The 27,946-nt window shown below is 32.4% G+C and overlaps 1 protein-coding gene across 4 annotated transcripts in view; it reads left to right on the forward strand.

Moving 5' to 3' along the window:
* Window positions 1-27,946, forward strand: part of GLS (glutaminase) — an 82,749-nt gene that overhangs the window by 25,572 nt on the left and 29,231 nt on the right. The window contains exons 6-15 of one of the 4 annotated variants that reach the window (XM_047773089.1): window positions 1,414-1,577; window positions 6,142-6,200; window positions 14,219-14,251; window positions 14,338-14,396; window positions 16,303-16,369; window positions 16,922-16,972; window positions 19,156-19,332; window positions 21,247-21,378; window positions 22,921-23,013; window positions 23,951-24,084. In XM_047773089.1, coding sequence (XP_047629045.1) covers window positions 1,414-1,577; window positions 6,142-6,200; window positions 14,219-14,251; window positions 14,338-14,396; window positions 16,303-16,369; window positions 16,922-16,972; window positions 19,156-19,332; window positions 21,247-21,378; window positions 22,921-23,013; window positions 23,951-23,980 — 865 coding nt within the window. In that variant the 3' untranslated portion in view covers window positions 23,981-24,084. Of the gene's footprint in view, window positions 1-1,413; window positions 1,578-6,141; window positions 6,201-11,086; window positions 13,451-14,218; window positions 14,252-14,337; window positions 14,397-16,302; window positions 16,370-16,921; window positions 16,973-19,155; window positions 19,333-21,246; window positions 21,379-22,920; window positions 23,014-23,950; window positions 26,873-27,946 lie in introns of those variants that run through there. The other 3 variants (XM_047773088.1, XM_047773087.1, XM_047773090.1) reach the window with 3 other exon arrangements.

A 27,946-nucleotide genomic window follows, 5' to 3' on the forward strand; every position in this document is an offset into this window, starting at 1 on the left:
TAGGAAGTGATATTCCTGTTTTATATTTAGAGGAAATGGTGTATCTTGTACTATACATTTTTATATTCGGAGGGAATTATTATCACCTTATTCTTACATATGTCTTTTTTTCTTTTCAAACATACTTCGTTAGTTTCCTCATCTACAGAATTTAAAACTTGACTTTGGATTAGAACATAGGTATTTAAAATCCAAAGCCTGGCGTTCCTGTTGTGGCACAGTGTAAACAAATCTGACTAGTATCCATAAGGACACGGGTTTGATCCCTGACCTTGCTTCAGTGGGTCAAGGATCCAGTGTTGCCATGAGCTGTGGTGTAGGTTGCAGATGCAGCTCAGATCCTGCATTGCTGTGGCTGTGGTGTAGGCTAGCAGCTATAGGTCTGTTTTAACCCCAAGCCTGGGAATTTCCATATGCCACAGATGTGGCCCCCCAAAAAACAAAGGTGGTAAGACAGGCTTTTGTCAAGTTTTAGAATGATTGCCAAGTTGAAGTTATAGTCAGGTTTAGCAATTATACATAAATTTGATAGGAAAAATATAAACTCTTGGTATTTGTACATGTTTATTTTCCATCATATACATAGAAGTGAGGTGGCCCTTTGAGGTCTCCATTAACCTCTGTTTGTCCAGGGGTAGTTATTACAGTGCCCAGTTTCACTATGAAAAAATTTCCCTCTGAATGAACAAGTCCCTGTATTGTATTGAGACATTGGTTGGATCACCTGGGATACTTGAGCAAAGAAAACAAATATCGTACTGCCCTTGTGAAGCTTACATTATAATGGGGCCCTTGTGAAGCTTACGTTATAATGGGGCTGGTCATAGTTTTTTCCTTTTCAAACCTGTCCTCTACTTCACGTGCCTCCCAGTTTGTTCTGTTGTATATCTACATGGTGATGATAATTGCCATTAGTAACTGGTCTGTCAGGTTTGTAAAACTGGATGCTATTTCTTTTAATGGGGCTGCGGTTGTAGAAAGCTATGGTTCACAAGATGAGGCATTTATAGACAGGGTCTCAGGGAATGGTATTGAATCAAACTGAGCTCCATTTAAAAACTAACCATAGTTGAGCCATGATTAAAACTATGAGTAAAAAAATTGGTAACTAATTTCTGAAAGGGCTAGTTCATTTTTTATGATTGAATACACAGAGTAAGGGGAGTCATACCCTCTTGCCCTCAGAGGCAATTTTTTCCACATAACTTAGTGTCTAATTTTGAACCGTTCTATAACCTGAATACTTTTAAGCTTTTGCTTTTTTATTGCAGTATCCTTAAACATATTTATTCTTTATTCTCCGAGTAAACTTGTTGAATTACGAGAAAACTGTTGTAAATGAGAACTAACATGTAAGTAATAACTCCAATCATTATATTTTTATCTTAATTTTTAAAATTTACTTTTAAATAGGCATTCTATTGGAGATACCAAAGTTCCATTTTGTCTTCAGTCCTGTGTAAAACCTTTGAAATATGCCATTGCTGTTAATGACCTTGGAACAGAGTATGTGCATCGATATGTTGGGAAAGAGCCAAGTGGATTAAGATTCAACAAACTTTTTTTAAATGAAGATGGTAAGAATTATATAAAAGTTTCTGGGAAAAAGAAGTACTTCATTTTACTTCAGTAGTTTTTTTTTTTTTTTTTAAAGAAAATTAAAAGCATTCACACTATGTTATTTTTCATGGGATTTCTATGAAACCCATAGAGATAGTTTAATCAACTACTTTAAAAAATAGTTATTTTAGGCATCACACAGCTCTGGAAAGTGGACTGGAGAGAAGATGGGTTAGGAAGTAAGATTTTCATTTTGTGACAACCTATAGGGGAATATCTTACAAATATATAAAATCTTAGCGTGTCTGGGATTTGCTCTAAGATAATTGAGTGGATTGTAGTTGGGAGTGCCAGGTATGATTTTTACTGTATGTTGGTAGTCATTGAGGCTGTGAGTTACGTGTGTGCTTATATTCTTTCTACTTTTGTATATCGTATATTCTTGAAAAGTTCCATAATAAAAAGCTTTTATGGTGGCCCTGGTTGAGATGGTGTTTTGCTTTTTCTCTTTCATAACATTGAGCATTTGAAAGAAATATGTGTTAAATAGTTGAATAACTCAGAAGTTTTATTACTTTATAGGAATCCAAAAGTAAAGAGGGGGGCAAAGGTAGTTAGTGCATTTGATCTGCCAGAGGTTTTAAATCTAAATATCAATCTCTAGATTGGTTTCTATTTTTTAATCTTGCAGGAGTGAAGGAATTCAGTGGTTGCAATAATGATTGTGAGAAACACAGTTTTTTATTTTTTGTTTCTGCTGGATAAAAAATGAAATATGCCTTATACCTCTTACTTTTTTTTTTAAATGAAGTTATAAGACTGGTATTTCTTATGCTGCTGCTTCATTGAGGGCATTTTCTTCTTTAACCATAATCTTTGTATCCTGATGTTACACTTGATTTTATGGAGATTACTGTAAACTACCAACTTCAATAAGTACAGAAGAGTACCTTATTTATTAAACTCATTGACATCTAGATTTAATATGGAAAGAATTAATGTTTTTGTTCTAACAAGATTAAACATTTTACGAGAAAAATCATTATTTTCCCAAAAAGACAAAGTTGAATAAACTAGGGGGTTCTGGGGAATTGATAGTTTTGAGAGAGGTATTTAAAGAGTAGAAATTGGAGTTCCCGTCGTGGCGCAGTGGTTAACGAATCCGACTAGGAACCATGAGGTTGCGGGTTTGGTCCCTGCCCTTGCTCAGTGGGCTAACGATCCGGCGTTGCCGTGAGCTGTGGTGTAGGTTGCAGACGCGGCTCGGATCCCGCGTTGCTGTGGCTCTGGCGTAGGCCGGTGGCTACAGCTCCGATTCGACCCCTAGCCTGGGAACCTCCATATGCCTCGGGAGCGGCCCAAGAAACAGCAAGAACAACAACAACAACAAAAAAGACAAAAGACCAAAAAAATAAAAAATAAAAAAAAATAAAGAGTAGAAATTAACAACTATAGGAATTTGAATGTGAAGAAGTATTTCAGAAACAAAAAATACATAAAATGGGTTCGGGAGTAAATGAATTTAACATTATAAGTTGTATGTTTTTTGCCATGTACATTTTGGTGACCATAAAGTCTGTAAGAAAAAAATCACATAAGAACTCAGGAATTTAGCACTGTTTTATAAGTGACTATAAAGTTTAACAAGAGGTTTTGCCTTGATATTTATTCTTTGACTTTTTTCCAAGTGTGAGCCAGTATCAGGAATCTTGAGAACTAATGGGAAAATGAAGGCATCACTATAGTATTACACTCCTTCTTGAGTCCTGCATAGGTTCTGTGCTCTAAAGTCTTCGTTTTGACTAGTCCCAACAAGAAAACAATTTGTAGGTCTTTTTTGTATTTAAATTTTCAAGGGTAGATATGTGGTGAACTGTGAACTTCGTATATGTGCTGATGTATCTGTACCTAGCATTATAAAACTAAAACAAATGTATTAATGTTAGCTTTATAAGATCGTGATGATAAATATTAATATAAATATTATGAATATGTGAATTTATATAGTGAATTTTTTCTACCTTATAGTAGAAATTGTTAACACACACACACATTATTTAAAATTTGTTTTAAAATTTTATAATTTATAATTTTATTTTTTTAGCCCATTTTTTTATTGGAATATAGTTGACTTAGTGTTGTATTGGAACAAAAAAAATGACTGATAATGTCAAAAAAAAAAAAAAGGACAGATACATGAATATATACAAATACAACTATAAACTAATTTAGCACAGCCTGATTTCCTTACTTTGCTTTTTGTCTGCATATGGTTTTTCTCTCAGATGGATAATAATTTGAAATATTTTGGTTTTTGACTCCCTTTTTACCATGTAGTATTTTTCTGTGATAGTGTTGCTGTTATTTTCCACGCTCTCAAGAAAGCAGACTTTTCTTAGCATAATTTGGAATAGGTGAAATCCTAACTACTGGATAGGTTAGTACACCTGTACTAAGTTTTTATTTTAACTGTTGGAACTAGTCATTGTCATGGGCAGCCCCAAATGTGCAATGTGATTACTAAATCACATTGTTGATCTTAACATTGAGGGAAAGTAGTATACTGTAAGTTACCCAATTTTTTGTCTTTATTGATTTAAAAAAATTTTTTTATTGATTTACTATGTTCTGTCAATTTCTGCTATGAAGCAAAGTTGACCCAGCTACACACATACATTATTGATTTTTCAATGAACATTTTTAAAGTTTTATTGAGATATAATTGACCTGCCTACCAAATAATTTACACATCATTCAAAATTTACAATTTACTGGCTTTTAGTATATTCATAGAGTTGTACAACAATGACCATAGTCAATTTTGGGACACTTTTATGATGCACAAAAGATAACCTGTGCCCATAGTAGTCCCGATTTCTACTTCTGGAAACTAGTCTACTTTGTGTCTCTATGGATTTGCCTCTTGGGGACATTTCTTATAAATGGAATCATATTATATTTAGTCTTTTATAACTGGCCTATTTTACTTAGCATAATGTTGTTTTTTCTTTTTATGACTGCACCTGAAGTATATGGAAGTTCCCAGGCTAGGGGTCAAATCAGAGCTACAGCATCAGGGCTACACTACAGCCACGGCAGCAGTGGATCTGGGCTGCATCTGTGATCTATCCGCAGCTTGTAGCAACACTGTATCCTTAACCCACTGAGTTAGGTCAGGGATTAATCCCACATCCTTAAAGACACTATATTGGGTTCTTAACCTGCTGAGCCACCATGGGATCTCCTCTAGCATAATGTTTTTAAGGTATCTTCATGTTGCGGCATGTATTGGTATCATTTTTTTTTATTGCTGAATGATATTCCATTGTATGGAACATTAATGGGTAAACAGAAAAACATTTTGTTTACCCATTCGTCATTTGGCAGGATGTTTGGGTTGTGGGTTATTTTTCACTTTTTGACAACCAGTCAATGATACTGTTGAGAATGTTTGTATATAAAATTTGTGTGCACATACTCTCTTGGTTATATACCTGGGAGTGGAATTGCTGGATCATATAATAGCTCTTCAAAAGTTTGAAGAATTTCCTTGTTTAGCTGTAGGCTCATCTGACAGAAGGTAACTTGCTTAAAATTCAGAGAGACCAATAATGTAGCAGTAACTTAAGAATTCTGCTAGGTTTGTCAAGTTCAATAAGAACTTGTTCCCCAAAAAGGTATATTACTACCACAAACAGATGAGGAATTATTCTTTCAAATAAATGTTTTCAGGGAGTTCCCTTGTGGCTTAGTAGGTTAAGGATCTGACATTTATCATTGCTGTGGCACAGGTTTGACCCCTCTCCTGGGAACCTTCACATGCTATGGGTGTGGTTAAAAAAAAAAAAAAAAGATTAAAAAAAGTGTTTTCAGTGCCCTAAGAGTTTTGTGTTGGGCATTTATGCTCTGAATGAGCATATAATCAGTTGAGATTTGAAATGCTCTTTGTTATATGAATTTGGAGAAGAGGTAGGATTTTGGATGAACTTAAATTTTAAGTAATTTTTTAATTGTGTAAGAAACACATAAACACAAAAATAAAATACTTTAAAAAAAGGAAAATTGGGTCTACACCAGATATGCCTTTTCCAAGGTGGTTTTTAATAGTAATATTGTTTGGTTGCTTAAGGATGTGCCAGGTACTTTCTGAACACTTCACGTTTTTTAATTCACTCAAATATTTTGGCTTGCTGAAGTATTGGTGCTGTTATTACACCCAGTTTACATATGGGAAAATTGAGGTACAGTGAAGTTCAGTTACTTACCCAGGGTCAAATAGGTAGTAAATAAATGGCAGAGTTAGGAAATTTGGATGTGCCCTTACACTACTGTTTACTGCCTTTCTGTACTTGAATCTCTTTGTCTGTGTAATTGTAACAGCTTCTTAGAAGTGTGTTACTGGTTTGATATATAAGTGACTTAAATGCATTCCTTCACTTTCTAATCCACCCTCCCCCCACCTCAAAAAAAGAACTGTTAACAGTGGCTTACACAAGGAAAATAGGTATATGTTGGTGGGAATAACCTATGTGTCACAAAAATAATATCATGTACCTAACGCTATTGCTTTTGTATTTTCAGATAAACCACACAATCCTATGGTAAATGCTGGAGCAATTGTTGTAACTTCATTAATAAAGGTAAAATGTTGACATTTCCTTTTATTCTAGTAAAATTTTTAAATAATAAGACAAAGTTGAATCTTATTTATGTAGAACTATGAAATTTTCTTTTGATATTAAATTAATCTTAATGGTATATGGTTAGGATTTTAATTTACTTTAAAATAAATAATGTAATTTCAAGGGCAAAATTAAAAACAGATGACTCACTATAAATTCCAGCAGTTACTCTTGACCTGAAGATCTGGCAAAAATTCAGAAAAGAAGTCTGCTGAACAGTAGTCACAGAAGTTTTTCTTCTTAAAGTTTTAATATTTTTTTCTTTCTCTTCTTTTTGGCTCTTCTAGAATGAACAGATGTAAATAGAATTAAGTGTTTTACTGTTTGATGTTTCTCATCAGCATATGTAGGGACAAATGTTCTAGTACTTTGTGTTAAGACAAAGTACATTTACTCTTGAATATTCTCAAGTCCTTTGTACTTTCATGAGCTGTAATCAACAGTTTTCATTTGAACTTGTTTCATTTGTTTTACTTGAATCATATAATAACTAGAATAAGACTTATTCTAATTATTGTTATATTATTTTTCCTACTCTTTGGTTTGCATTGTGTATTTCAATTTTTTTGGTTAAGTGTCTAGTTTGACTTAATAATTGGAAATGCTAATGTTTTGAAATATGTATTTGAAAATGGTTCCATTGTGTGATTTTTAATTTTTAATTCGTTTCATTTCTATTCAATTATATTTCATTTGTGTTTGGAACATTTATATATCTCTTCAGTAAATTTGTTCCATGCTTGAAAAAAACGTAGCTACATGGCTTTGTAGATGCATTACTGAGGATGGGATACCCTGGTTACATAAAGAATGTTTGAATATACATTATACCCTTGACCCAGTTAATAATTTATTTAATTTGTATGCTAAAAATTCTCTTTTAACTTTCATGAATTTTTTTATTGTTGTTGTTCATGAGAAAAAGCTTTTAAAATAGAGGAGTACTATCGTAAGAATATGTATGTTGTTATTTTAGGGCAGATGCTTTGTGAGCACTGGCCCACTTAGTCATTGTAACTCCAGTGATGTAGGTATTATAGCCAAGTATTATTTTTTAACATAACTAATTTTAATAGGCTATGGAAATTTTCTTTTTGCCCAGCATATCATCTAGTTATTCATGACTATTTTACATACGAGAAAAGTTGTCAGTTTGAGGCGAAAGAAACTTGTTTATCATAAAAAAATAGAATAGGAATATGAGCTAGACGTAGTCATGTCTTCAGATAACTTACAGTATAGTGTGGAGTATACACCAGTAAATAGGCCCTTACATTGAAATTTAATACATACTATGATGAGAAAAAAGTCTCATTAATAATTCAGATTTGAACAAGTAACTTAAATTAGAGGTGAGGAAAGTTATGATAATAAAATGTATATGTTAGTGATTGGTGAGAAAAACCACTAGAATGGTTCTGAACCTTTTTTGGGGTCTTCCCAGAAAAAATGTTCACCTACCATGATTTTATATAAATGGTAGCAAGTTCACAGACCTTTTGAAGCTGATCATGAAGCTCAGTTTAAGAGCTCTTACACTGGAGAAAGATTAACATGGCACAACAATAGTATTTTCAAGAAAGGGCATATGTAAATGATTAATAGAAGTCTTGCTTAACTGCATGCTGTTAAACATCTTTTGTTTAATGATTCGTGGGCTTAATGTACTACACTGAAATGCTGCATGTGGGAAATGCATGTCTGGTCATATCACGTCATTAGTTTCACTTACCATGTTCAGTCACAAGCCATAAACTGTATATTGAGCTACATTACTATGAGCACTTAGAAACAGTTTAAAAAAAAAAAAAACACACACATACACAACATAAGTGTGGTTCAGTGTCCAACTATGCAAACATTTAACTGAGACATCCTGTATTTACAAATTTGATCGGTGATTTTAAGTTTATAAACATTTTAAATTTACTGACAAAGTTGGAAATGAGGTCTTGGGCTATGGCTCATATTTAAGGGCACTTTCTTTGAATTTTTTGTTTTATTTTTAGAAAGTGTTTCACAAGTTTTGGAGGGTTTTTTTGTTTTAAATGAAGTTCGTCTAAATATTAGAGGGGTAAGCCTGACATACTTTGTGTAAATTAAGTGTTCCAGAATGTAATACTTTTCTTAAACTCTTTTTAAAAAAGAATTCAAAACTTTTATAAATACCTGTTATCTCTGCAGATTCTATGATCACCTATTTATTAATTGGTAGTTGAAGTAATAAAACTATAGCTGAAGGGGTTTTCAAGCTCAGCCCTCTTATTCTATAAATAGGTGCGATGAGGAAACAGACTGGATTGGTTCTAACAGCAGTAGAATTGGGCTTGAGCTAAGTCTGGATTTTCTATGTGCTATTTTTTAGAATTCACTCTTGCCATTTTTAGTGTAGGTGTTTGCTATATCTCTTGATGACTTCTTCACCTTTACCTAGCATAGTTATATTGTACAAAGGCAGGAATTTTATTTTCCTAGTTTAACTTATACAAAAGATAACCAATTTATTGAATTAAAAGTCAGTCTAGTTTTCAGTGAGGTATATAGTCATTCTTTGGACATTAGTCAGTTATCTTGCTATCTATAAGAAACGAGGCCTTTTCTCAAGGAGTTTGCATTTTGAGTTCTCAAAGTGTGGCTATTTTACCATGTCAGATGTGAATTCTGTTTTTTAGCTTTTAACTGATGACTGTAAGGCTACTTTTTTCCTTTAAAAATTCAGGACTTTATTATGGTGCTATTAAAATTTTCTTGTGTTATTCCCCCTTCCACACAAATACAAAAATTAATAGAGTCTTTAGTAAGACTCTTTCTTTCATAATTTTGTAGTATTGATATTTTTTCCTTGTAGGATTGGTGGTGATCCTCAGGAAATGGGGCAAGAGGCAGAGCAGATGTTCAAAAGGATTAGCAGATTGTGGAAAAAAGGAGGATTTGGACAGAAGGAACCTGTTGCATAAATTCTTAACTACTAAACTTGTAGGAAAACTCCAGTATTTAAAATTTTAAACAAAGCTATATAGGTAAATACCTTCATAAAAACAAATGTCATTTTTGTACTTAAAATGCACATAATTAAAAAAATAAAGGTATTATACTTCTGTTCTTTTTCTCTGTGGTAGCTGCTAAACTTAAAGGAATACTTTTTGATGCAGTTTATTTGATGATGATAATGTGGTTGCTTGATTTAAAGGAAAGAGTAAAAATAAATTTGAAAGGAGCACAGTTATTCTGGCTAAAATAGCAGTATCCTTATGTAATTTTTTAATCTCACCTAGCTTCAGTTTAGAAGTTAAGATCTTATAGCTTGAGGGTTAGGGTGGGAAAATGAGGACAACATGTTATAATTGTTACACTTCTGCTTTTTTATTTTAAAGAGTAAGTTGCTTTGTCTTCTATGTTTATGTCTCTATTTTAGTGGTAGTTTTGGTATTTGTCATTTAAAGAACTCAATTTTTTTTTGATCAGAAATTTTTTGAGTTTAAAATATTGGAGGTTTTTTTCCCTCTTAAAAAACAAACAAAAAAAGCCCAGCAATTGGGAGTTCCCCTCATGGCTCAGTGGAAATGAATCTGACTAGTCTCCATGAGGATTCAGGTTTGATCCCTGGCCTTGCTCAGTGGGTTAAGGATCCGGCTTTGCCCTGAGCTGTGGTGTAGGTTGCAAACATGGCTTGGGTCCTATGTGGCTGTGACTGTGGCCAGCAGCTGTAGCTCCTATTCGACCCTCTAGTCTGGGAATTTCCATATGCTGCAGGCGCAGCCCAAAAAGCCAAAAAAAGAAAAAAATTAATCATGCTCCAAAAAAATTGAGACAAATTTAGTTAATATTTCTATAATGTTCAGTTTGGTTATGTTAGCAATAACCTGTTGTACTTGCTTATAAGCGACATTTTTGAGGCATTTTTTGGCTCTGGGGAGCAATGGATGATTCCTTGAACTTGGTTAAATTCATAAGAAAGGGTTATATTGGCAGGAATTCCCTAGTAGTCTACTGGTGCTTTGACTGCTGCGGCCTGAGTTCAATCTGGGAACTGAGATCCCACATCAAGGTGCTGCTTATGATGGCCAAAAAAAAGGGAGAGAGAGAAAGGATCGTATTGGCTTATTTACTTCATGTTTTTATCAGTTGATATGTTTAAGGGTTTTTTTGTTTTTTTGGTTTGTTTTTTTAAATGAAAGTCAGGTAACGTCATCAGAATTCAGTTTTCTGTTACTTTATTTTTAGGGTTAATCTTTGAAAATACTAGATGTAGAACAGTTTTTACCTGTAATATCTATTTTAATCCTCCATGTATTATTTAGCTTTAAAGCATTTTCTTTAGTGTGATTAAACCAAGTGGTTTATAAGATCATTTTTAGTTACCTCTTGCCTCTTCTAAGCCTTTTTCCTCTATGATAGCTAACTTTCAATTGGCTTCTACATCTCCATACTTTATGAATGGAGTCAAGTGATTTACTTACAAAACAACTGTGATTAATGCATTGACTTCAAGTGAGTCATTTTAATATTACATTTATTGGCACATGTCCCTGTTAATAGTGATGTTTTTAACCTTTGTTATGATGTTAACATGATTCAGTTCATGGGTATATTGTAAAAATAGGCTCTTAAACTGCTCTAATATAGTTATATTGATTCTTGTAATAGCCAGTGTTAAAACTCAGTGCCTCTTTATTAAATATTCATTCATAAAAGCTTTCCTCAAAGGAATGTAAATTCTTTAACTTAATAGGTATAGTTATAGAAAAATAAATTTGTGTAATTTTCTAATCTCAATTCTGATTACTAACCTTTTCAAACAAACCACCTAGTCTGCTTTTTTAAAGTCATGGTAAATGGATTTGAAATTTTGGTAAATATTTTTGTCCAATTTACTTTTTCCAAGTGTTCCTACTGTACTTAACTGTAAATTACTGTAATTTTAAGATTAAAATAACATATCTATAATACCTGTGCAGTGATCTAAAACTAGAGTAAATAATCCTGAGCATGGTAATTTTTTTTCCAAGAGATAAAAGGGCATTGATAGTTTTAAGACTATCAGTATCCAAATCTGTTACCATATGTGCCTTTCTTAAAATTAACTTGCTTTTGGTCCAGTTTTCTTCCAACTTTCCCAAAGAAAGGCATGCTTCTCATGTCCCAAATTTTGCTATGGTGCAGTACTGCTTCACAATTGTAAAAACTTCTTGGGCACCATCAAAAGAGAACATTCTGAAATATTGTAGTCATGGGTATTGAGGATATGAATCACTGTAATGACTGGGAACAAATCTTAATATACCAGGTTGTTTCCAGCTTTTTGGTCTTAGTAAAATAGAAAAAGGATCTAATCAAGTGACTAGTCAATAAGAGTATTAAGTGTAATTTTCGAGGCTGCATTTTACTGTGTAACATTTGTACGTGATAAGATAAATGTGTAAAGGATTGATTGACATTGTTATAACGAAACCTTTCCCTGTTTCCATCTACTCATCTGTTGTCTGCAAGATTTCTTAACTTGTACATCTGTAAAAATTTAGAGTAGTAGAATTAAATTCCTTATTCAAATAGTAGAGAATATCCACTGATACATGAACTAATTAAAAATCAGTTATAATTTTAAAGAAGAAAAAATATTCTGAAGGAAGTTTTGTAATTATTGTAGAAAATTGTTAGCAAATAAACTTTTTCTCTTAACTTCATATGAAAGATTTCAAACATACAAAATAAGCGGAATAGTATAACCAGCCCTCATCTACCTCTTTCTTGGGCTCAATTTTCATAACATCTGTTCCTTCACCCTTCTGTATCCCACTACTGAAGAAGTAATAATGGTTTTTGTTTTTTTTGTTTGTACAACTTGTTTTTGCTTTGACGGGGGTGGGGTGGGATTTACTCTAGGTTATTTTTGTATGTGTATGTGTGTTTTTTTTTTTTAATAACATTTTTGCAAATAAACTTCATACTCTAAATTTTTCAAAATGAAATGACATGATATAATGATTACTAGATCCTACATATCCTTAGGATACATGAAATCTTTCCAAGAGATTACAGGGGCACATATATTTCATTAACTTAATGTAAGTGCTGTTTCTAAGGCAGATAATAAAAAGCATTAATCAAGTACTTTTACATCTAAATGGGGAAGTTTGAGAGACTTTCCTGAGTCAACACAATTATTCACATATCTTATTTTGCCTATTTATATAATCTGCCAGGATAATTCGAGTAGGTTATCCAAAATGTTATATAATGATAGACATTGATAAGTAACAGTTGTTTCTTTAAAATATCATAGAAGTAAAACTAATTGTATTTTAATTTAGTAACCAAGAACGTGACCATAGTCAAGAATTGAGACTGTTTTTGATTTTTTTTAAAAATTAAACATGGCAATTAAATGAAAATTTGTACAGTTTAGGTCAGAGATTGAAAATTAAATCTAACTTGTTTATTTTACACTAATTGTATAACCAGTAATTATCCATGTGACATCCCAATGCAAATGCTGACATCTTTTTCCAAAAGAGTTGTTTTTTTGTGCTTTTTCAAAGGTTAAAAAGGTTTTTGTGGTTTAAATGTTGTTACATATTTTACAGCATTAGGATCTATGGAATATTTTGACAACTGCAACAGTTCAATGAAGTTGGTAATTTCTTCTTTTAATTATTTTTCATTGAACAGCTTTGGAGTTAACATTTCTACGTTTTGATTTCGGGTGTATTATAAGGAAAGAAAACTTAAAATACATCAAAGGATGCTTTAGAGAAAATAGGTAGATAGCATTTATAGTATGGCTGTAGCTGAATTGTCCTTATCTCATTTAAGCTTCGTTAATGCCTAATTTTGATGAAATAGTGTGGTACTCTTTCCAGCTACTGACTGTATGTGTAATCGCATATTCCTTTATAAATAAGTTAATTTGTAAAGTTTCACAGATTATCAGCCGCACCCTAATCCACTTATAAAGTGGAGAGTGAACCTGGCTTTATTGAATTGAATGATGCTTTGGTATAGGTTTTCCCCCTCCCCCCAATGCAAGTTTAAAGTGTAATGTTTTAGGTTTTTTGAGGATAAAGTTGAATTTTTTTTAAACTTTAGTTGTCAAATTATTTTAAAGCTGTTTTAAAAATTAGAGATGTATTGTTTCTTTTGGGTGCATATCACCAATTAATACGTTTGATTTCAGATCTACACCTTACTGCTTTGTAAACTTCGCCGAGGTAAAATGAAACCATTTGGCTACTTGAACTGATCTACATTACATAGGTTTTTCCTATTGACATTTGCAGTAGCTAACATGTCAGAACTAGAAGTGATGAAACAATACATCTTCGGTACTCTGAATTGGCATAACACTAAATACAAATGTAGCTATGTTTTTTAGTTTCAAGTATTGCTATAACAAATGAGATGTTAAAGGTAGAGCTTTCTCTACATGAATAAAATGTATCCAGAATGTTGACATATACTAGAATTGTAAAAGAATAGTTAGTTTTGCAATATAACTCATTTTCTAACTCTAATACTGGTTTAAGGTTATTTTAAAAATATAATAAGTAGATTGTTCTTAATTGAAAACCATAATTTATGTATACTTAATTCTTTGCTAAGGGTAAAACTTTATTTTAAGTTTTTTTTTAAATGGGAAATTAAATGATTAATATACATTGTAGCAGATATGTGGTGTTATGAAAGATAAGGGGATTTGAGGAGCTTGTATTTAAAATTTCTCTAACTTTGGGTTGGGAAAAGTTATACTTAAAATAAAGCATTCCCTTTGTAATACAGATCCATTCTCAGCACATGGGTGTCAATGTAAGAACGTGTAAAATCTTATTTTACCTTAGAAGTATTTCCTAGATTTAAAAGTACTAATGCACAGTATGTTAATTATAATGGTAGCAGTTTGAAATTTGGATATTTTATTCACTTAAAGCTTAACTGGGATGGGGCTTATATTAACATATTTATGTCTCATTTCTTTGCAGCAAGGAGTGAATAATGCTGAAAAATTTGACTATGTAAGTATGATATAGAATTCATCTTTCATGCTACATTCTTTATATTTGTTTTTTGATTACTAATACTTTGTAATTTTGGTTTATAGGTAATGCAGTTTTTGAATAAGATGGCTGGTAATGAATATGTTGGATTCAGTAATGCAACGTGAGTCTAATTTGTGATTAGGTTTTTATAAGAAGTCAGATCTCTTGAAATTAATTTTTAAAATCTAGATAATAGAATTTAAAAAATCTAGATTATAAAATTTTAAGTACTGTTTTATGACTCAGTGTATATATACTTCAGGGAATAAATAATTATTTAGAATTTGGTCAACTGAGAGAAATGTATGATTTCAAATTACCTGAGGGAGAACACTTAAAATGTTTTAACAAATTTTAATGAGCTTCTTATGGGAAATCATAGAATTAGAAGGGACCACAAGTTTACCTTAAGTGACTGGTACCTGTTCAATTTTCTTTTTGTCTATAATACCTGTTTTACCTCTTGTTATCTCTCTGTGCTTGGCTAACTTAATTTTTACCCCAACTTTTTATTTTGAGATTTGCAAGTTCACAGAAAAGTTGAAAGAATAGAGGATGAAAATCTGAATATCTTTCACTTATATTTTCTGATTAATATTTTGTCTCATTTGCTTTTTTTCAACCTGTCTCTTTTTTAGATGGATAGTTTAAAATATGTGTGTCTTTACACATACATACATGTACATATATGCAAATGTGTGGGTTTTTTTCCAGAACTGTTTGAAATTAAGTTGTAGGCCCTGGGAGTTCCCTTTGTGTCTCAGTGATTAACGAACCCAATTAGGATCCCTGAGGATGCAGGTTCCATCCCTGACCTCTCTCTCAGTGGGTTAGGGATCTGGCATTGCTGTAAGCCTGTGTGTAGATCGCAGATGCAGCTCAGATCCTGTTTTGCTATGGCTGTGGCGTCACCAGTGGGTATAGCTCCGATTTGACCCCTTGCCTGGGAACTTCCGTATGTTGCAGGTATGGCCCTAAAAAGCAAAAAAAAAAAAAAAAAAAAAAAATTTGTAGGCCTCTTGAAACTTCACCCATAAATAACTCAGCATATGTATCTTAAGAATAAGAGGAATTCCTGTTGTGGCTCAGCAAAAACAAACCTAACGAGTATCAAGGATGTGGGTTAGATCCCTGGCTTCACTCAGTGGGTTAAGGGTCCAGTGTTGCCGTAAGTTGTGGTGTAGTTTGAGACACAGCCCTGATCTGGTGTTGCTGTGGCAGAGGCCAACAGCTATAACTCCTATTTGACCCCTAGCCTGGGAACATCCATATGCTACAGTTGTGGCCCTGAAAGAACAACAACAAAAAAAGAATAAGAGCATTCTCCTTTATAACTGTATCAGCCACATACTTACTAAGAACATTAATTTTAAAATATAATGATATTAGTCAATATGTAAATTGACTCATTTACTCAACTCTCCTGTAAATGCCTTTTATGGTCTTTTCTTTTTTTTAAGGAACAAATCAACATTCATGCATAACATTTGTTACGTGTTTTTTATCTTTTTATTATTTTTCTCAGCCATACCTACAGCATATGGAAGTTTCTGGGCTAGGGTTGAATCGGAGCTGCAGCCTCTACCACAGCTCATGGCAATGCCGGATCCTTAACCCACTAATAACCCACTGAGCAAGGCCAGGTATTGAACCTGCATCCTCATGGATGCTAGTCAGATTGATTTCTGCTGAGCCTGAGCCATGGTAGGAGCTCCTAATAGTATATTTTAATAGTAAAATATTCGATAATTTAAAAATTAGCTTCTTTATTCACAAAATATGAATACTAGAAAGGGCCTAGTTCATTTCAGTTCTTTTACAGTTGAGAAAATTAAGGCAGAAAGAATTGTTCCTTAAATGACTTGCCTAAGGCCATATAGCTAACCTGTTGACAGAACTGGGATTGGAACCCAGCAGCCTTGACTCTTAGGTCAGTGTTCTTTAGACTGCACTTTGCTATACATATTAACCTACAGAACAATCATGCTTTTGCAGAAAGTAAATAGAGCAGTTTTTTTTTCTTCTAGGTTTCAGTCTGAAAGAGAAAGTGGAGATCGAAATTTTGCAATAGGATATTACTTAAAAGAAAAAAAGGTATTTTCAATTTTTGTTTTTATTTTCAAATTATTCTTTTATTTAATAAAATACTAGAAGATGTATACTAAAAACTCAACAATAGCTTTTAAGCAACAGAATACAACTGAGGTGCAGAAGTTTTTCCAGAACACTCTTGAGTTAAAGTCTGAGTGTTAATATTCAATTGATTTGTATTTGGTAGTCTTAAATATTTTACTGGTAATATTAATGCAGTTGTTCCTTAAGGATTGGCCCATGTTCAAAAATATAATGCTTAACTATTGTTGATTACACTTGATTTTCAAATTTTAAGTGGCTGATAGAATAACTTGGTTGATTAATTATGAATTAGTTTATCATTGTTGGTTAAACTAGTATCTAGAAATCTATATGTGATGTTATTTTGCCTTATTCATTATTTCATGTCTGCATACTTTTATAGGTTGTGTCCTATTTCGTTCTCAATTAAAATGAAACATTTTTGTACATTTTAACTCAATCTCCATGTATCTTTTACCTATGTCCTCCCCCATGTGCCTGTATTTTTAATTCCCTTTCCATTTTTTTCAGTGTTTTCCAGAAGGCACAGACATGGTTGGTATATTAGACTTCTATTTCCAGGTAATTTACTTCAGCTGTATGAATTATGTATATAAATGTGTGTGTCACATTTTGCAGAACATCGATGTCTCTGAAATCTTGGCTCTGGGCTGAAAGAAAACACATTTCCCATTGACTTTTGAAAAATTATCCTCATAAAAGGCAATCTCTTGTCTGTATCTCCCAAAAAGTCATGTCTCAGAATATAATAGGACAATTTTTTAAAATAAAAACATTATATTTAAGAAGTGTGAAGAATAATGTAGAGCTCCAACAATTGGTTTTTCTTTATTGCAAACTGAGCCCTGCTTTCTTAGTTTTTAAATTGCATTTGGGAGTTCTTGTTGTGACTCAGCAGAAATGAACCCAGCTAGTATCCATGAGGATTCGGGTTTGATTCCGGCCCCGCTCATTGGGTTAAGGATCTGGCATTGCCTGAGCTGTGGTGTAAGTTGCAGACATGGCTCAGATGTGGCATTGCTGTGGTGTAGGCTGGCAGCTATAGCTCCAATTCGACCCCTAGCCTGGAAACGTCCATATGCCACAGACGTGGCCCTAAAAAGCAAATAAATAAATTGTGTTTGAAGGAGTTATTTCTTTATCAGAAGTTCATATTCAGCCTTCTAAAGTGGCTATTTCTCAGTTTGTTTAGTTCATTTCTATAGTGTCACATAGTGGATTTTCTCAGAGGAGCTCTCCATATTCATGGGAGAGAGGGTCACTTACATAATCTACTGTGGTATAGAGCTCAATTTAAGGTGGCCTTCCGAGACATCCCAATTCATTCTTATAGATTTAATACCATTTGCTGCCTCCGAGTCTGTAATGTAAAGCTCATAGTAACAATAATTGTTCATTTCCAATTTACCTTACATTTTCCTGTCTTTATTTTTGAAGTTTCTTTCATTTTAAACTTTTAGTTATCTTAAAGAATATATAAAGAAATTGATAATAAAGTTGATTTGATGGAAGTCCAGGTCACAGTTTGGCAGCTGCCTGGTTGAAGAACTGTGAATTGGGAATCCAGTCTACCAATATAAAATCAAAGTCTGACTTGGCCCCTTTTTAGCCATGTGACTTGGTTTCACTGTAGCATATGCTTGACCTAACTTTCTGCATTACATTGATGATTATGTGAGATGTGTGAAATTGCTTTGAAACTATACTGTTACATAAATATGAATATAGCATCATGTTTACTTTTTACCCCTTATTTTGCCCTTATTTTTCCCTAGTTCATATGTGTTTCTTCCATATAAAGTTTCTTTTCCTTTGATATATGTATTTAACTTTGGCTATTACTTAGGTGCTAATAATAATCTACTGTGAATTTATATACTTTAGGGCAAAAATCAAGAGGTAGCCATAGAAACCTTACTTGGCTCTTTTGGAGAAAGGCTACATCTAATTGAACATCTATCAGTGTACCAGGATAGTACTCTGAAATTGGAATTTGTCAAATTTGAAGTATATCACCTTACGACAAAACAAAATTTCCACTAATTGTAAATTAGGAAATGGTCATTGGAGTTTAAATCTTTTTAAGAAAGCTTTTCATAATTAAATCACCTTTATACATAGTAAGTAGATTTTGAAGTTTGAGTAAGGAAAATTGTAAATTGAGAATGCAGTCTTTTCTCCCTTTTCCCCCTTCCTACCTTCTCTTTCTCTTCCACTTTCCCCTCAGTTTTGGTTGCTGTTAATGAAAATTAAAATAGAGCATTTGTTTATTGTTTTAGTTTTATGGGTAAATTTGGGTTTGGTGTGGTGTTTTCTTAATTTTGATTTTTTTTTAAACATTTTTTTTAAACATAGTTTTTTTTTTTTTTTAAACATAGTTCCTTTTTTTTTCCTGTTGTTAAAAATAAATATTTGTGTATCCTTCAGAAAGCATTCATTTTTTAAGCATGTTTGAATATCACATGAGGCAATTACAAAACTTGGTGCTTTAGGGGCTGCTGCTTCTTATCTTAGTTCTTCCATTAAAAGACTGAATAACTGGGCAAATTAGAATAAACCTTAAATGGGCTAGAATGTTGTTCAAATTAAAATCTTTGTGAGGTCATCAAAGTGTATTAATATCCCTTTGGAAGAAAGATTTCAGTTCTGTAGGAAATACCAGATAAAGTAAATTATCTTAGGAGTCAGTTGTAATACTAAAAATATGAGCCTAAATTTTCAGAATCGTTTTTTCTTTCTTTTAGCTATGCTCCATTGAAGTAACTTGTGAATCAGCTAGTGTGATGGCAGCAACACTGGCTAATGGTGGCTTCTGCCCAATTACTGGTGAAAGAGTACTGAGCCCTGAAGCAGTTCGAAATACACTCAGTTTGATGCATTCATGTGGCATGTATGATTTCTCAGGGCAGTTTGCTTTCCATGTAAGTAATTGTTTAATCTTAATTTCTCTGGCAGGAAACTAGTTTGGACTAGCTCTTTTAAGAATGTAGTTTGAACTTTGCTGTACATTAGTTTTTGAGAGAGAGGCTTGTTTTCAAGGTTAATTTTTTACGGAATAGAGTTACAGAATATGAGTTAAGCAGTCTATGAACTTCAATTTTCATTTATAGAACTTATTTTTAAGGCATTTCATTGTACAAGCTTTGGTACTTTTAGTTGTTAATGTTTAATGTTATGGTGATTACATACCTCAAGAATTCTTTAAGTTCAGAAACAGTGCATAAGTGATGTTTAACATCTTTGGTTACAACCATGGGTGTTTTAAAGGCCTTAAAGTGTATTAAAGTTAAAGCTTAAAAAATGTACTTCTTTAAGCTCCATTGTACATTTGCCATCTGCAAAATGTTATAAACTTTTATTTCATTTTATGTCAAGTCGTAATGCCATAAAAATTTCTCTGAAAATTTTAAAACTTCAAAAAATAGATGCACTTAAACACATTATTCAACTTCAGTAATTATCAATACAAGACCAATCTTGTTTCACCTATATTACACCTACCCCACTGTTTTCATAGTTCATTAAGTAATTCTCAATTCTCCTTCCAAAGAGTAAGGACTCTTAAAAAATCCACAGTACCATCATTACGTATAACAATCTAAATAGAATTTTAACCATTTATGGCATCAAAATGTTTAGTCAATGTTCAGATTATCTTAAAAATTATTTATGATTTCTTTGACTTGGATTACAAATAAGGGCCATACATTGCGATTAGTTGTGTCTCTCTTTATTATTATTTTTTAAATCTATAGTCTCCCTCTTGACCTCTTTTTTCTTGTTATTTTTGGTTGAAAAAACTGAATCATTTTGCCCATATAATTTCTCTGAGTTTATATTTTGCTTATTACATTCCTCCTGTTGTCCCTTGTATTCTCTGTAAATGGGTAGGTCTCCTTCAGGTGATTACTTTGTATTGCTTACTTTTCTGCGAGATTACTTCTAACAAGAGGCATTCATGTCTGAATGTTAGTAAGCCATTAATGAACACTGTCCCGATGACATTAGTTTTGTCTTTTATCATAATTATTATCAGGTTTTACATAATGTTAACCTAAGTGTTTTGAAGAGGATTAATTTGAATTAGTACCATCCTATCTCTGTTCTTTAGAATTTCTCTGTCAATGTACCATAGAGAATCTTTGCAGAAGATATAATTTTTCAGTGTTTTTAGTCAAGTTTTTTTGAAAATAACTTTTCATACTTAAAAACAATATTTATTACAGAACAATTAGAAAATACAGTCAAAAAGAATAAAATAAAAATGTGCATAGCCCTACAGTTACATCTATTTAGATATATAATCTGCTTTAATGCCTTAGAGTATATGTTTTAAAACTTTTCTCTTTCTCTTGTTGTTTGTTTGTTTTTTTTGCTTTTTAGGGCCGCACCTGCAGCATGTGGAAGTTCTCAGGCTAGGGGTTGAATTGGAGTTGCAGCTGCCACCCTATACCACAGTCCTGGCAACACCAGATCCAAGCCACATCTGCAACCTACACCACAGCTCACAGCAACACCAGTTCCTAAACCTACTGAGCGAGGCCAAGGATCATACCTGCATCCTCATGGATACTAGTCGGTTTCATAACCCACTGAGCCACAACTGGAACTCCTGAAAACTTTTTGTATATTTAAATATATCCAAACTGTTTTTGTGAGTGTCTTTTCATTTCCTAGAAACATATTGATAAATTCTTACCTATAACATTTTTAGTGTTCGAATTCTGTTGTGTGAATTAATCCCATAATTTTTAAACCAATTTTCTTATTCTTGGACGTAACTTTTCTTATTTTAAATGTTAACATGAATGTCCATTTTTTAAAATTATTTTCAGGTTGGTCTTCCTGCAAAATCTGGAGTTGCTGGAGGCATTCTTTTAGTTGTCCCCAATGTCATGGGCATGATGTGCTGGTCTCCTCCTCTGGACAAGATGGGCAACAGTGTTAAGGGAATTCACTTCTGTCATGTAAGCATATTTTCTTAATGAAAATAATGATCATGTAAGTTGAGCCATCTAGTGATTCTACTTTTATACTCCTTTCCATAGTGTATTGATTGTTGGCACTTTGCCTTTCAGTTACCTGGCTGTGGTGGAAGTGTTCAAAGAGGAGCTTTAAATTTCCTCCATCAGACAGCTCCCATATAATCTTCACAAAAACTACATTTGTTTGATGGGGTTTTTTCCTTGATGGTTTTATTTTAATTCTCATGATTGAATTTTCAGTTTCCAAAAGCTCAGCAAAAAATATTAAACATGGAGAAGACATTTAAATCCCAACATAAATAAGATTGTTACAGTTATAGTATCATTTTTAATGTGCATGGTTGAATATCTTTGTTCATAAACTACCTTTAAAAGTTTTTTTTTTTTTGAGGAATTAAGCACTGCAATTTAAAATTATTACTACTCTTTTTTTTTTTTTGCCATTTCTTGGGCCGCTTCCGCAGCATATGGAGGTTCCCAGGCTAGGAGTCCAGTCGGAGCTGTAGCCGCCGGCCTACACCAGAGCCACAGCAACGCGGGATCCAAGCCACATCTGCGACCTACACCACAGCTCAGTGCAACGCCGGATCCTTAACCCACTAAGCAAGGCCAGGGATCGAATCCACAACCTCATGGTTCCTAGTCGGATTCGTTAACCACTGTGCCACGACGGGAACTCCTAAAATTATTACTACTCTTAACTAGTTCAGTATTTAATGTTATTACCCAAGTCTTGCTAATATTTTATCTTCCAGGTTTATTTACATTTACTTCCTAGAGTCTGCACTGAGTATCATAATTTTTCTGCAGACTTTCTCAATTAAAATTCTGATTTATTTTTCAGTTTTTCATATTTTACAAAAACTGGAGAATGACATTAAATTTCTTACAGCTTAAAATAGATTGCAACTGGGAGATTTCTTTATATTTCTATAGTGCTTTATAGTTATTTGAAAGAAGAATTCTTTCATATGGTCTGTTATCATAATGCCCATTTTATAGTAAGTGAAAGTTAAATAATTTGAATAGCTGAGCCCTAGGAACATGTTAGTAAGCAGTGTTTTCAAAATCTGTATCCATGTCTTCTCATTCTGATTTTAGTCTACTTTTTTTTTTTTTTTTTTTTTTGCTTTTTAGGGCCCTACCTGTGGCATGTGGAAGTTCCTAAGCTAGGAGTACAATCCGGCCTATGCCACAGCCACAGTAACATGGGATCTGAACCACATCTGTGATATACACCACAGCTCATGGCAGTGCCAGATCCTTAACCTACTGAGCAAGGCCAGGGATTGAACCTGCATCCTCATGGATGCTAGTCAGGTTTCATTACCGCTGAGACACAGTGGTAGAGGATGCAAGAAGAAGGTGCATCAGTACTTTTCTTGACACATCATGCTGCTTTATTAATGTGTAGTGGTGCTTTGCATGAGATAGAGTTAAATTGGACAATATTAATGTAATTTGTTAAAATATGAACAATAGCCAGTGACTAGCCAATTTTTCATACTTCTTTTTAATTTACAGGATCTTGTTTCTCTGTGTAATTTCCATAACTATGATAATTTGAGACACTTTGCAAAAAAACTTGATCCTCGAAGAGAAGGTGGTGATCAAAGGGTAAGCAAAATTCTTATTTAGATTATTATGTAATTTTTTAAAGAGAAAAAGAGATTTTTAAAGAGAAAATGAGATTTAAATGAAATTTGATTGTTAATGGCCTCATATCTTTACTGGTAAATAAATTATTGATATTATCATCCTGGACCAGTAATACATAGATATTAAATATTGTTGTTTTATTTAAATTGAATTTGGTTAGCCTAGGAGCAGGGGTTCTTCCCCTTATTTTTTTGCTATTTTAAGCAATATTTCTTAGAATTGATTGTCAAAATAATACACATTGGCAAGTGTACATGCTGTAAAGAGAAAATTTTTCCGCTTAATATTTGTCAGTTATAGTCTAAAATTTATCTTGATATGGATGGATGTGTAAATGGAAAGGGAGTGTAGTATTAGTGAGGACCTTACAAAGCTTCATAATAAGTTTTAAAGGCCACTGTAGATAATATATTTTTCTGTAAAAGGTGTTTGATGCAATATTCCTGATACTGTTACTTTAAAGTAGTATTTGTTATCAGTGTGTTTGGCTTCATATTTTTACACATATACACTCCTTTTTTAAGGAGTCAGGACTTAAATTTCAGGAACAAGATTTTTTTGTTTGTTTTCATTGTTCACTGGACTAGAGCACTTGTTTTGAATTTGAATTCCTTTGTACCTGAAATGCACAATGTTTAGAGTAAAATTACCTAATTAGACTTGAAGCTAACATGTATGAAGCACTATTAAGTAGAAAATATTTTTTACATATACCAATTTACCTATTGTTAGTTCCAACCAAATAATCTCTAATAAAATGAGAATTATGTAAAACCCACAAAATAGAAACTTCCATGGGAGTCAACATGAGTAACATAAAGCAAAACATCAGATGGTAGTGGGTGAAAATGTTAGCAGATTTTAATAACATTCATTGAAAAATACCGTTTTATAGCTTGGACCTTTCTTCACTCAAGTGCACTAATAAATTATGTATGTTGCTTGAACAACTAGCATTCCTTTGGACCATTGGACTATGAAAGTCTCCAACAAGAACTTGCTTTAAAAGAGACAGTATGGAAAAAAGTGTCACCTGAGTCAAATGAGGACATCTCTACAACTGTAGTATATAGAATGGAAAGTCTGGGAGAGAAAAGCTAAAGAAATGGGTTCTAGTTTCAGAATGTTCTTCATTTAACCTTTCAAACATCTTTAGTCTTTTTTGCATACTATATTTATTTGAGTTTTTTGTGTTCTCAAACCTGGGTGCTGGAACCATATAAAGCTTCTTTTATTTTTTAACCTTTGTGTAAAGTTAATAGATTAAAAGGTGGATTTGTCAGTCTTTTAAAAAGTATTTATGACAAAGCAAATTTGCTTTATTTTTTAAAAACGAAAGGAAAGATTTCTTTAAAATTTTTCTTGGTATAATTAAAATTTTAACTATATATGTATTCAGGTAATCTATTTTAAAATATTAACAGAAAATTATAATTGGTTCTGAAACCCACACTTAGAACTCATAAATTTCATTACGTTTTTTCTTTCCCAGTTTTAAAACTGAGGTGATGTCTCCAGTAACAGTAAAAGGTATTTCTATGCTAAATACAAAACTAAAAAGGCAGAATAATGAATTCCAAATTATTTAATATAGCAGTAGTTTATAAAATTAGCTTAAGTTAACATTTTATGCCATTTGTAGTGATAGATTGGCTTAAATTTTTTTGGCTTTAAATTTTAAGGAATTCATTTAAAATTTTATCAGATACTTTTAAGTCCTGTCTTTGCTTTTTCACTTTGCAACTTATTTGTTCTGTCAGAATTGTCACATATAGGACTGTCTTATGTTATTAAAACATTCCAGCCAAAGAATTTCAGCTGTAAGATAATGACATGTTTCATTGTTAAAAAAGCTATAATGGTTACTCAGAAGGAGCAGCAACAGTGAGTGTCTTCAAGTGAAATGTTTACCTGAACAATTTTATTTTCATAATATCCACATAACTTTTACTGTGTTATATTTAAGTATGAATGGTGAATGTTGGTTTTTAGCTTTTAATAATTATCATAATTTACAAATGCTAATGAATCTATTATAAATTATAACATCTGATAAAGTTTGTTCTATTTGAACTCTTAGAGTAGGAAATGAATTCAGTGTGAAGGTAGTAAGTATACTGCTAAAGTACCTGTTAAATCTGAATTCTTTTGTTCGGTTATAAAAATGCAATATTGAGAATCAAAACTTGTTTTGAAGAGAAGAACTATAGGTTCTACACAACTAATTTCAAATAATTCAGTGTTTAAAGTCTGGCTTGGCAAAGTGATGATAAAATTCTGTAGGACTATTCACACTTCTTTCTTCCTCCGTATATACCTCTCTGTTTCTCCCCATAGTTCCCCACAGCTTCAAGATTTTGGAGGGGCAACAATAGGGTCAAAAGGAGAACTTCATAGGTTTTTAGTGTTGTGGCATACATGTGATAAGGTCTATAAAAGTAATTATAGTGTAGCAAAAAGATTTTATTGAACGATTTAGATGCTAATGCAAATATAGGTAAAGAAAATCTTGATTATAGGACAGTTTGAGTTTGGGAACTGTGATATTAAGAAAAAGAAGCTCCCTCTCAAAGTTGTTGGTCAAAAGCCTTTTGGGCTGACGTATTAAACGTATATTGAAATAATTATATGTTAAATTTTAGAGGATATTACCAAGGATTTTATGGCTGCTTGTAAGTTCCTCTGATGGACAGATGCATATCCTAACTGGATGCTTCTGGTTTGGCCATTTACAGGAGAATGATGTGTCTGAAAGCATAACCTGTGCTATACCTTGGGACAGTGTCATTTATGGTTTTAGTTTCACAGAGCCATTTTCGGTTTGGGGAACTATGTCTTAATTGATAGTTTAAAAAAAAGGCTTTATTTTTTTCTTCATGCTCTAATTGTTACCTTTTACTGTTTCATTTGGAAGTTTTACTTTATAAAATGAAAATTTAATATTTTGTGTTCATGTTTGTATAGATTTCAAAATTATGTTAATTTGTGCCACTTACTGTGTTGGTAAGGTTTAAATACGCACTTACTGTTGGAGTAGGGTTATCTGAACTACTTCGTTTATAGAATCATGTGGATGAGCATCCACAAATTTTTGTAGGAAGGTATAAATGGAAGAAGAGGAAAGATGTGAATAAGCTCCCAAACTTTACTTTAAAAAACAAGAAGGAAAATCTTTGCCAGACGTAAAGACATTATTTTGATTCTTCTTCCAGTATTTTAAATATCTTTTCAAATAAAGTTCTTGAAAAGTACCCAGTATTGTTGGATTTAATGTTTTATGCCTTACTGATTCTTGATATTCAAGCATTTTGAAGTTAGCTTGTTTCTTTTTTTTTCCATCATTAACATTTCATTTGAAATGCAAATCCTTTCTGAATACTTTATTTTTAGCATAAATGTTGTGCATTTTATCTTAGTGTTTGGATTAAAACATTTGTGTTATTTAGCTTCCTTTTATTTGCTTTGTATATTAATGTACCTTTTTATTTTCCAGTATGCCTACTTTTTGTATTGTACAATAAATTTATTTTAAGCTGATAAATATTGTTTTTTTTTTTTTTAATGAAAGCAACTCCAGCATTTTAAGTACAAGTAGTTGGAATTTTAACTTAAAAAAAATTCTTTATGAAGATACTATTAAAAGGCTTTACACTTTTAATTCATTCTGAGGCTGCTGTGAATCGAAGCTAGAAATACTCAAGACTTTGACTTTATTTTTTTTTTTTTAATGCAGTATAGCATTGGTGGGGTTTTTGGCGGGGAAGATGTTTTTCTGTTGGTTGTACTAGAAGTGTTTGAATAAAGACCTTTCTCCCAATTTTTTTTGTTGTTTTTCCATTTGACAACTTAACAAAAAAAGGCTACCCTATTTGCAGGTTCTATTTTCTGAGGAAGAGTATCACTGATAAACTATGTAACTGTTGTTGGATTTGTTATCTAGAGTAGGGAAAACATTGCCAAATCAAATGAAAGGGTATCATTGCTTTAGAATAGAACTGTTAATCTCAGTAGAATTGATAATTGAGTCGAATAACTATAATATTGAAATGCATCTTAATTATTTTTTAAGGAATTTGATTTTCCAAAGAAACTTAGAAATATGCTATTTCTACAGCATGGTCCAAATTATAATGAGGTTCTATGCATTGTAGGTCAAATATAGTACTTTAAATTTTTGTTTGATGAAATCTGCCATTCATATCCCAAATATATTTAAGTTTTAAAACCATTTGAAAGGTAAATTTTGTTGTTTATAGGAATTTGTATTTATCTGCGGAATTTTTTTCATAAAACTCTTCTGAGACTAATTAAGTAAGGAGTTCCATTGTCATAATATATTCAGTATGTAAGTTTATTATCACTTGCTTTTAAAGATACATTTGGGTTTTTTTTATTGTTGCTCTTTTCAATACATTTGAAACAATAACTCAAAGAGCTTGGACATCTTGTTCTGACAGTATAATTTCATAGGCATGTATATAGAAAGAACCACTGATATATATACTGATAATTTATATCTCATGTATGTGTTTGTGTGTATATCTAATATGTCTCTCTGTCTTTATATTTTAATCCCTCTCTATCCATCTATATCCTAAAAATCAGTAGCAGTGTTTGCTACCTAGTATGTCATGTATAATTGGTTCATTGATCTAGTTTAAGTTTTGTTGTAGGAGAACTTTGAACATTTATGTTGCCCTAGAATTTGTAAAATATATTGTACTTGTTCAGTTTATCTTTAAATGTTTGTGGTTTTTGTTTTGCTCCCATTCCCTACCAGCACTGTCAGAGTAGGAGGATAATGATATTGGAGAACTGCACAAAAGGGAGAGCAAGAACATTAGATCTCATGTGGAAGCTGTCTTTATAGTTTCCAAAATTATTACGTAGA

This window comes from Phacochoerus africanus, chromosome 3, assembly GCF_016906955.1.
Source record: "Phacochoerus africanus isolate WHEZ1 chromosome 3, ROS_Pafr_v1, whole genome shotgun sequence".
Classification (NCBI taxonomy): domain Eukaryota; kingdom Metazoa; phylum Chordata; class Mammalia; order Artiodactyla; family Suidae; genus Phacochoerus; species Phacochoerus africanus.